At 37.9% G+C, this 11,025-nt stretch overlaps 1 protein-coding gene across 1 annotated transcript in view; it reads left to right on the forward strand.

Annotated features, from left to right (window-relative positions):
• The window catches only part of CDC20B (cell division cycle 20B), a 46,269-nt gene that overhangs the window by 24,140 nt on the left and 11,104 nt on the right, over positions 1-11,025 (forward strand). The window contains exons 7-10 of the mRNA XM_039244525.1: positions 6-136; positions 5,513-5,606; positions 7,422-7,538; positions 9,865-10,061. Of these exons, the coding sequence (XP_039100456.1) occupies positions 6-136; positions 5,513-5,606; positions 7,422-7,538; positions 9,865-10,061 (539 nt within the window). The remainder of the gene's footprint in view (positions 1-5; positions 137-5,512; positions 5,607-7,421; positions 7,539-9,864; positions 10,062-11,025) is intronic.

An 11,025-nucleotide genomic window follows, 5' to 3' on the forward strand; every position in this document is an offset into this window, starting at 1 on the left:
TGCAGGATCTTACAAAGAACCACTGAAGACCCCCATCAAAGGGAATTTTGAAGCAAATAACTCTGCTCTCCATTTTTGCAAGGCACCTCATGCACTGGACAGAGGTTGGAATGAAAACGTTGCCTCGAAAGGCCAGGTAGGTAAAGAGAAAAAATTGAAGCTCTCATATTCTGACAAGCTCAGACAAATGAGTTCCAAATGTGAAGAAAGACCTGGCTTAGTTACTCTTACAAGTCAGTAAGAAAATGATGGTTTTCTGATAGAAAAAATGAGAGAGTGAAGGATATCAACAGGGGCACTTTGTAAAGAAATATAATACCTGATAAATATACAAGTTTTGTTGGTCTCAATCAAAAAAGTGAAAATGAGACATCAAAGAGGAAAAGATTAAGATGATGGGATACTATATACAGAAAACACTGAAGAGTCTACCAAAAAAACCACTAGAACTGATACATGAATTAAATAATGATATAGGATATAAAATAGGTATACAGAAATTGGATGCAATTCTATACATTAATAATGAAGAAGCAGAAAGAGAAATTAAGAAAACAATCCCATTTACAATTGCACCAAAACAGCAAGATAGATACCTAGGAATAAACTTAACAAAAGAGGTGAAAGGTCTATATTCTGAAAACTATAAAACACCAATGAAAGAAATTGAAGAGGACACAAATAAAATGATATGCCATGCTCATGGATTGGAAGAAGAAATATTGTTAAAATGCCTATACTACACGAAGCAATCTCCAGTTTTAATGCAATCCCTTTCAAAAGATCAACAGCATTTCTCACAGAACTAGAACAAACAATCCTAAAATTCGTGTGGAACCACAAAAGACCCTGAATAGCCAGGGCAAAAATGAAAAAGAATAAAACTGGAGGTATCACAATCCCAGATATCAAGATATACTACAAAGCTGTAAAAATCAAAACAGTAAGGTACTGGCACAGTATAGACAAACAGATCAGTAAGACAGACCAGAGTCCAGAAATAAACTCACAATTATATGGTAAGTTAATTTCCAACAAAGGAGGCAAAAACATGAAATGGGAAAAAGAAAATCCCTTCAACAAATGGTGTTGGGAAAACTGGACAGCTACATGCAAAAGACTGAAACTGGACCACTTTCTTATACCATACACAAAAATACACTCAAAATGAATTAAAGACCTAAATTTGGTTCCTAAAGGTATACAATTCCTAGAAGGAAACATAGACAGCAATCTCTTTGACATCAGCTGAAGAAATGTTTTTTTAGATATGTCTCCTCTGGCAAGGGAAACAAAAGCAAAATTAAGTTACTGGGACTACACCAAAATAAAAAGCTTTTGCACAGTGAGGGAAACCATCAAAAAAAATCAAAAGGCAACCTATCAAATGGGAGAAGATATTTGCAAAAGGTACATCTGATAAGGGATTAGAATCCAAAAAATATAAAGAACTTCTATGATTCAACAGCAGAAAATCAAATAATCCAATTACATGAGAAGACATGAATGGGTATTTTTCCAGAGAAGTCCTACAGATGGCCAAAAGACATATGAAAGCATACTCAACATTACCCATCATCAGGAAACACAAATTAAAACGACAATGAGATATCACTTCACACCTGTCAGAATGGCTAAAATCAAGACAAGAAATAACAAGTCTTGGTGAGGATGTGGAGAAAAGGGACCCTCGTTTCCTGTTTGTGGGAATGCAAACAGGTTCAGGCACGTGGAAAACAGCAAAGACATTCTTCAAATAATTAAAAATAGGGGTGCCTGGATGGGTTATCTGGTTAAGTGTTGGGCTCTTGCTTTCGGGTCAGCTCATGATCTCACGGTTTCTGAGTTTGAGCCCCATGTAGGGCTCTGTGCTGACAGTGCAGAGTCTGCTGGGGTTTCTCTCTCTCCCTCTCTCTCTGCCCCTCTGATGCTCATGCTCTCTCTCTAAAAATAATTTAAAAAATAGAATTACCATAGGATCCAGTAATTCTACTACTGAGTATTTACCCAAAGAAAACAAAAACTCTAAGTCAAAAGTATATATGCACAACTATGTTTATGGGAGCATTATTTACAATAGCCAAGATATGGAAGAACCCAAGGATTCATCAATAGATGAATGGATAAAGAAGACGTGGTATGTATATGTACATATAAAGAAACAAACAAATAAAATATATATACATATACATACAATGGAATATTGCTCAGCCATAAAAACGAATGACATTTTGGGGCACCTGGGTCACTCAATTGGTTAAGCCTCCGACCCTTGATCTCAGCTCAGTTCATGATCTCACTGTTCATGAGTCTGAGGCTCATGTTGGGCCCTGCACTGACAGGTAGAGTCTGCTTGGGATACTGTCTCTCCTTCTCTCTGCCGTTCTTCCATTCTCTTGTGCTCTCTTTCTCAAAATAAGTAACCTTAAAAAAAAGTCATTTCACCTTTTGAAACGAGATGCAGCCCAAGAGTATAATGCTGAGTGAAATAAGTCAAGGAAAGTGAAATACCGTATGATTTCAGTCATATGTGGAATTTAAGAAACAAACAAAAGAACAAAGAAAAAAAGTGACAAACAAAGAAACAGACTCTTAACTATAAAGAACAAACTGATGGTTACAGTGTTTGGGATATATATCTTGCTAGAGGAACAATATCTTGAATGTAAAATTTAATTATTTGACATCATATGCAAATTGAAAACAAATATCTTAGAGCAGGTCTTTTCTTGAGTGCTAATACTGTTGGTTAAGGGTTTGGAAGTGCAGACGGTTAGAGAGTTCTAAGTCACTGGGGAAATGTTGACTTTGTGTCCAGGTCAGGTTATTAGCACCGTTGCCCTTCCACACTCCACTTCTTGCCTTGATCTTCAGAACTTCCTTTTACTCTCTCCCTTAGGCTCTATAGTAACTGGTGGGAGTAAGTAGGTGGCTCTGTGTGATCACAATGATGTTGGCAAATTACCGTTATTACAGCAATTGTAATCCAATCAGAACATGTCTCAGCATCACTGGAAAACCGGAGAAGGGGAGAATGGAAACTGTTTGACTATTTTATGTAAAGCATTTGTTGTCATGACTAGTTAGAAATCAAACAGCATTAGTAGTGTCAATACAGTGAGGTCCTTCACAGTGACAGTAAATGTGTGTCATCACGTGGTCCTCAGAGGTCATGTGAGGTGTGTTTCTACAACAAGGGCCTGCATAGCTAGAGAGATGTTCATAATTATGATATATAGTCAGCTTTATGCCAAATTGTTCATTAAATTAATAAATAGATATTACCTAGGGTAGAGCACCCTTGGGTACATCAAATAGAAGATTACGTGCCGGGCAATGTCTTGGGCAGCTTTGTGCTGACTATAGATTCTGAAGAAGTCAATCTCTGAGGAGTTACATCAATTTTAGGAATGTTATTTGTTATTAGCAGTTCTCAACTGGGGGTGATTTTGCTCCCTAGGGGACATTTGACAATGTCTGAAGGCATTTTTGATTACTGCAACCTAGCAAGAGGGCGTCTAGTAGATAGAGAATGGGATACTGCTAAACGTCGTATAATGGACAGAACAGCCCCCACAATAATAAATTATCTACCACCAAATGCCAGTGGTGCTGAAAATGGGAAACCCTGCTTTGGACTGAATTGTTCTAATTTGACTACCTAAAAATCCATGATTCGTTGACTGGCAATGCCTATTATGTGACATGATATCTGCAAAGAAAACCAAAATCTCAAAATGATGCTTGTGAGAGAGATTTCTGTGTGAATTATGGTGATCCTGTGATTGCTTTACATCTAAGATGAAATATATTATCATGAAGGAGAAGAAAAGGAATCATCTCTGCTTTACCTGTTCACTAAAATGTTTTTAGAAAATTCCTGCAAGTACTTTTCTTTATACTTCTAGTAATTTTCTTATCTGTTTCTGATTGAAGTTGGAGGTAAGAATGTCAGAAGTGCTTTTTATAAGGGTTAATATCCAGAATCTATAAGGAACTCACCAAACTACACCCCCGAAAAACAAACAACCCAGTGAAGAAATGGGCAGAAGATATGAACAGACACTTCTCCAAAGAGGACATCCAGATGGCCAACAGACACATGAAAGGATGCTCAACATCCCTCCTCATCAGGGAAATACAAATCAAAACCACACTGAGATACCACCTCACCCCAGTCAGAGTGGCTAAAATGAGCAAATCAGAGAACTCTAGATGCTGGCGAGGTTGTGGAGACACGGGCACCCTCCTACACTGTTGGTGGGAATGTAAACTGGTACAGCCCCTCTGGAAAACAGTGTGGAGGTTCCTCAGGAAACTAACAATAGAACTCCCCTAGGACCCAGCAATAGCACTGCTAGGAATTTACCCAAGGGATACAGAAATGCTGAGGCATAGGAGCACATGTACCCCAATGTTCATAGCAGCACTCTCCACAATAGCTAAAACATGGAAAGANACCATGGAATACTCCATGGCAATGAGAAAGAATGAAATCTGGCCATGTGTCGCAACATGGATGGACCTTGAGGGTGTTATGCTGAGCGAAATAAGTCAGGCAGAGAAGGACAAATACCATATGTGTGCACGTATAGGAGGATTAGGAGGAACTTGACGGAGGAACAAGGGGGAGAAGAAAGGGGGAAATGGTGGGGGAGAGGGAGAGAGGCAAACCATGAGAGACTCTTGAATGCTGACAAAAACTGAGGACTGATGGATGTGGGGGGGATGGGCATGGAGGAGGACACTTGTGGGGATGAGCACTGAGTGTTATGTGTGTCAAACTAATTTGACAATAAACTATTTGTAAAAAAAAAAAAAAAAAAAAAAGAAGTGCTTTTTATATACTGGCCCAAAGAAACAGCAATCAGATTTCATGGAAACTGAGCCAAGTTACTTAAGATCTCAGTGATTTGGTATTCCCATTTCTAATAGGTAAAGGTGTTAATGGAAAAAGACCTTTATGCTGATTAGTTCAATCCCAACATATCACAGATAAAGAAAATTAAGACTCCAAGAAATTCTCAGTTACAGACTGAAAGAACACCTCCAGGTTGAATACTGAGAGGCATCTTTTGATAGAAATCTTCCTTGAAAAAGTAGCCTTAACATACATTCAACTTTATTATCTTGGGGAGGTCTTTCAGTTTCACAACGTACTAGAAATATCATGACATTTCAGTTCTTGCAGGCTTTGAAGATCTCACTGGCCTTTAGTTGGTTTGTGGGCTGAAAACATTTTTAGGCTAGAAGAATAAAGAAGATTTTATTCTATCTGAGTAATACCTGCCCTATGGAGTTGTTGGGGAGATTAGAAATAATACATGTAAAATGCTCAGCACTGTATTAACTACACAGTGGTTAGGTAGTAAATGAAGCAATTGTAGTGTTGGTTTTGATAATGTGGAAACTTTGAACTTCCTGGTGAATTATTGGCTTAACACGATGTCACACATAACAGCTGAGATGTACATATATGTTTCTAAAGAAGTATTCATTTGTTTGTTTTCAGAAATGCCTAAACCAACTATTTTCGACCCAGAAGGTGTCTCAGTGGGTTAGTGGGAAAATGCAGCTATGTGAGCAATCCCAGTGTGTTTGGAAAGGTATGGGGCAAGATTTTGTTTGTCCTTCTTTCCTACCCTTCTCTCTCCCTGCCTTCTTCATTTCTTTTTTTTATACTAATCAACATAATTATAAAATTTAGGCAATTCTCTCTCCCTGCCTTCATCATTTCTTCCTTATTCTTCTTTATCCTTCATTAGTGGATGGACATTTGGGCTGTCTTCATGGTTTGGGTCTTGTTGATAATGTTTACAACTATTTTCTAAGTAATATTTGTTAACTGCTGTCTCTTCAGATTTTAGACTTTATCATAACTTTCTAGCATAGTAGATAATAACTTAGTTCTCCTGCCTCATTTACCTCCCTCAATCTACTTATATCCCATTTCTGAAAAGTAAACAACTCCTCACACAGTTGAAAATCTGCATATAACTTTTGACTCCCCCCAAGCTTAATTGCTAATAGCCTATGGTTGACTGGAGGCCTTAATAATATAGACAGGTGATTAACACATCTTTTGTATGTCATATGTATTATATACTGTATTCTTATAATAAAAGTATGCTAGAGAAAATAAAATGTTATTAGGAAAGTTATAAGGAAAAGAAAATACATTTATAGTACAGTGTGTATTTATAAAAAACAATCCGCATATAAGTGGACCATGGCAGTTCAAACCCATGTTGTTTAAGGGCCAAGTGTATTCATTTTAAAATCTAAACTCTTAGTAACTTTCAAATATGTAATCCAGTATTATTAACTGTTATTGCCATGCTCTACATTACATCCCTATGACTTACTTATTTTGTAACTGGGAGGTTTGTACCTGGTTTTTAAAAAACCTTTATTGGCAGTGCCTGAGTGTTTCTAGTAAGCTTGCAGTTTTGCCTACAACTTCAGGTCTTCATGGCTAACACCAAGGCTGGAAGTATTAATCTACTTCTCGATATAGCATTATGAAGCTCTTGCACTTTTATCCGAAGGCATGTGGTCTTAGAAACCACCAATTACCTGGGTGGGCTCAACATCTATGTCATTCTTAGTTTGATCACAAGCCAAGCGGTTGTACAGATGAAAAGACAGTGGCCTGTGGTTTAGACTTAGTTGGGTCTTTTGATGAGAATTTCAACTGAGCCCAAGATATGACCCTGACCTCAGATATTCATGGGTAAAAATAGCCAAAAATAAGTCTGCATGCTCTGGTACAAAACCTGTGAGACAAAGAGTTGAAATAAATGAGCCAACAAATGTTTATGGACAAAGACTCAGAAGAGTGGTTGTATCTATCAGGTAACTGTTGATGTGATTGACAAGTGGATATGCAAAAATTACTTTGATTTAAAATTTTTAAAAATGTTTATTTATTTTTGAGAGACAGAGAGAGACAGAGCATGAGTGGAGGAAGAGGAGAGAGAGAGGGAGAGACAACTTGAAGCAGGTTCCAGGCTCCGAGCTGGGCTTGAATCCACAAACTGCGATATCATGACCTGAGCCAAACTGACACTTAACCAAGCCACTCAGGTGCCCCCAAATTACTTTGATTTTAAAATCTCAAGTGATAGAATAAATATTCAAAGTATGATATAATGTTTCTGTGTGCTTCCCACAAGATCTGTTGTTACATTGCGGTCTGTCACTCATGTGCTTTTTATTTTAAAATGCCGTGAAATATTTAGAAAAATTTTTGTTTCAATGAATACTGAAGTCTTCCTTTCTCCTTTCCTTCTCCTGCAACTTGTAATTCAGTTTTATCATGACGACGACTTTCCTTATCACTGTTCTCTCTTAATCCCTGCAAGGGTAAGTATTATCTTCCCGGGATCATAAAGACGTGCAGAGGTGTTTGTTTCTTGTAGGCTGCAGAGATGAAGTCAGAGATGAATCCTTCCATCTCAGAAGATTCAATGGTATAAACTATTCCATACTCCAGCCAGAGGTGAAATTTCATCTAACTGGTCTTCGAAATGACTATTGTAAGTTATTGTTTAACTAAAAAGTTGATGTGACAAATTGTATCCATCGCGGTGGCACAAACTTGAAATTTGATCCTGGAAGAGCCTGATGGTCCTTGGGTCTCATGTCCCAAAGCTGAACCATCCAAACATGTTAATACAGTTTGCCTTCTCCTGGGCAATTTTCATGTTTGCAATGGGTACTGTTGGTGTCGGGAAGGGAGCATGAGAAATATATATTTTACTGTATTAGAATGAGCTGAGAAAATAGTGGCCTATTCTTATGCATATATTTTAAACATAGATAAATGCAATGAGTCAAACAGCCACAGGGGGTCTTCTCATCGTGTGCCTACCTTATAATCTAGCTGAGAAGACAGGACTAGCTCACATGGAACTTCTACCGACCTGCCAGTGCAGAATATACATAAGGAATTGTGGGATGAAGGGAGCTATAAGGACTCTAAGTAGTCAGTGATCTTTGGATCTTTGTCTAGAAAGACTGTGGAGATAATCAGACTCAAGCTGGGTCTTGAAAAATGGGTAGGACTTGGAGGGGTGGAGAAAATAAGTTTTTTATGTTTACTTATTTTTGAGAGAGAGAGAGACAGCATGACAGGGAAGGGAGCAGAGAGAGAGAGGGAGACACAGAATCTGAAACAGGCTCCAGGCTCTGAGCTGTCAGCACAGAGCCTGATGTGGGGCTTGAGGCCACAAACCATGAGATCATGACCTGAGCCGAAGTTGGAAGTTTAACTGACTTAGCCACCCAGGCGTCCCTTGTTAGGATACATTTTCGAATGTGGTCATACAAATATGGTTTCTTTTGGCAGTTAAAGAGTTCTTATAGAATAAGGGGGAGAGTACTGCTAGGAACTTTCAAGTATCATGTATAAGCCAGTGACCATTTCTTCTAGATACACGTAGTTGGGTGGTATTTTGGTTAGAAATGATAGTGGCATCTATTGCATAGATATCGTACATTCAAGGATGTCTCCATAAGAGTTATGTGCTTTCTCCTTATGTTTATTGCAATATTATTTACAATAACCAAATTGTGGAAGCAGCCCAAGCATCCATCAATAGATGAATGGATAAAAAAGATGCGAGATATATATCTCTATATATCTCTACGTGATGAAATATTATTTACCCATAAAAAGGAATGATATCTTGCCATTTACAATAGCATGGATGGATATAATGCTAAGTGAAATAAGTCAGTCAGAGAAAGACAAACACCATATGATTTCACTCATGTGTGGAATTTAAGAAAACAAGGGGCGCCTGGGTGGCTCAGTTGGTCAAGCATCTGACTTCAGCTCAGGTCATGACCTCACAGTTTGTGGGTTCGAGCCCCGCGTCGGGCTTTGTGCTGACAGCTCAGAGCCTGGAGCCTGCTTCAGATTCTGTGTCTCCCTCTCTCTCTGACCCTCCCCTGCTCACGCTGCCTCTCTCTCTCTCTCTCAGAAATGAATAAATCATTAAAAAAAAAAAAAGAAGAAGAAACAAAACAAATGAACAAAGGAAAAAAGAGACAAATCAAAAACCAGACTCTTAACTACAGAGAAGAAACTGATCATTACCAGAGGGGAGGTGGGTTGGGAGATGGGTGAAACACGTGAACACAGTTAAGAGTACATTTACTGGGGCACCTGAATGGCTCAGTCGGTTCAGCATCCAACTTTGGCTCAGGTCATAATCTCATGGTTTGTGAATTTGAGCCCCACGTTGGTCTCTGTACTAACAGCTCAGAGCCTGGAGCCTGCTCCGGATTTTATGTCTCCCTCTCTTTATGCCTCTCCCCTGCTCATGCTTTGTCTCTCTCTCAAAAAATAAATAAACATTTAAAAAAAGAGTACACTTACTGTTATTAGTACTGAGTAATGTGTAGAAATGTTGAATCACTATATTGTACATCTGAGACTAATATAACACTGTATGTTAACTACACTAAAATTAAAAAACAAAAACAAAAACAAAACATGAAGGGTCAGATAATTTCAATGAAAAAATTTATGAACTTTTAATTTTTATTGATTTGTTAGAGAAGATACATGTATGGTAATAATAGTAGATGAAACTTGCAAGTTCTCTAAATGACTCTAAATAAATATATTTAAGTGTAAATAGTAAGCATTATTACTTCTAACACTGTGAATCTTGACACAAAGTTGTAGGGTTTTTTTAAAATTTCTAATGATCTGCTTGCATATGTGATTCTATTTTCCAACTGACTATGGGAAAGGTATTAAATTTGTTCATCTATCTATAAAAAAGTTGTCTATTTGAAAATTATTTTTGTTTGGCTGAATAATTACCCTAATATGAACTTCTTTTCTTATAGATCTGAATATTCTAGATTGGAATTTTCAAAATCTGGTTGCTATAGCCCTTGGAGCCTCTGTGTACATCTGGAATGGGGAAAACCACAATAAGATTGAAAATATAGACTTAACTCTCAATTGTAACTATATATCTTCTGTGTCCTGGATAAAAGAGGGAACCTGTCTGGCAGTTGGCACCAGCGAGGGCGAAGTACAAGTAATGGATGGGTTTTTTCCTCCAAATATGCTCTGTATAATTGCTAGATATCTAAAATTGACATTTAATAGTAAGTTAATACACAATAGAGAAACTGTATTAGTTGTGGCACTTGAAACTAGGGAGAGTGGGGTGCCTTGGTGGCTCAGTCGGGTAGGCGTCACACTCTTGATTTTGGCTCAGGTCATGATCTCATGGTTCATGAGATCTGAACTGTGCTGTCAGCACAGAATCCCTGCTTGGGATTCTCTCTCTCTCTGCCCCTCACCCACTCACATACGTATACATTCTCTCTCTCTCTCAAATAAATACATAAACTTAAAAAAAAAAAGAAACTACAGAGAGTGAGAGGATATACCATTCTGGTTCTTTTCTGAATGTCATTTAATGAGGTCTAGATCATGACACAAAGAAATGGAAAAACATTCCATGCTCATGGATAGGAAGAATAAATATAGTTAAGATGTCATTACTACCCAAAGCTATCTACACATTCAATGCAATTCCAATCAAAATTGCACCAGCATACTTCTCAAAACTAGAACAAACTATCCTAAAATTTGTATGGAACCACAAAAGACCCCGAATAGCCAAAGGAATACTGAAAAATAAAACCAAAACGGGAGGGATCACCATCCCAGACTTTAGCCTCTACTACAAAGCCGTCATCATCAAGACAGTATGGTATTGGCACAAAAACAGACACATAGACCAATGGAACAGAATTGAGAACTCAGAAGTGGACCCAAAAGTATACAGCCAACTAATCTTTGACAAAGCAGGAAAGAATATCCAATGGAAAAAAGACAGCCTTTTTAACAGATGGTGTTGGGAGAACTGGACAGCAACATGCAGAAGAATGAAACTAGATCATTTTCTCACACCATGCACAAAAATAAACTCAAAATGGATAAAGGACCTGAATGTGAGACAGGAAACTATCAACACCCTAGAGGAGAAAGCA

Source organism: Hyaena hyaena, unplaced genomic scaffold, assembly GCF_003009895.1.
Source record: "Hyaena hyaena isolate Hyena2069 unplaced genomic scaffold, ASM300989v1 scaffold_241, whole genome shotgun sequence".
In the NCBI taxonomy this organism is placed as follows: domain Eukaryota; kingdom Metazoa; phylum Chordata; class Mammalia; order Carnivora; family Hyaenidae; genus Hyaena; species Hyaena hyaena.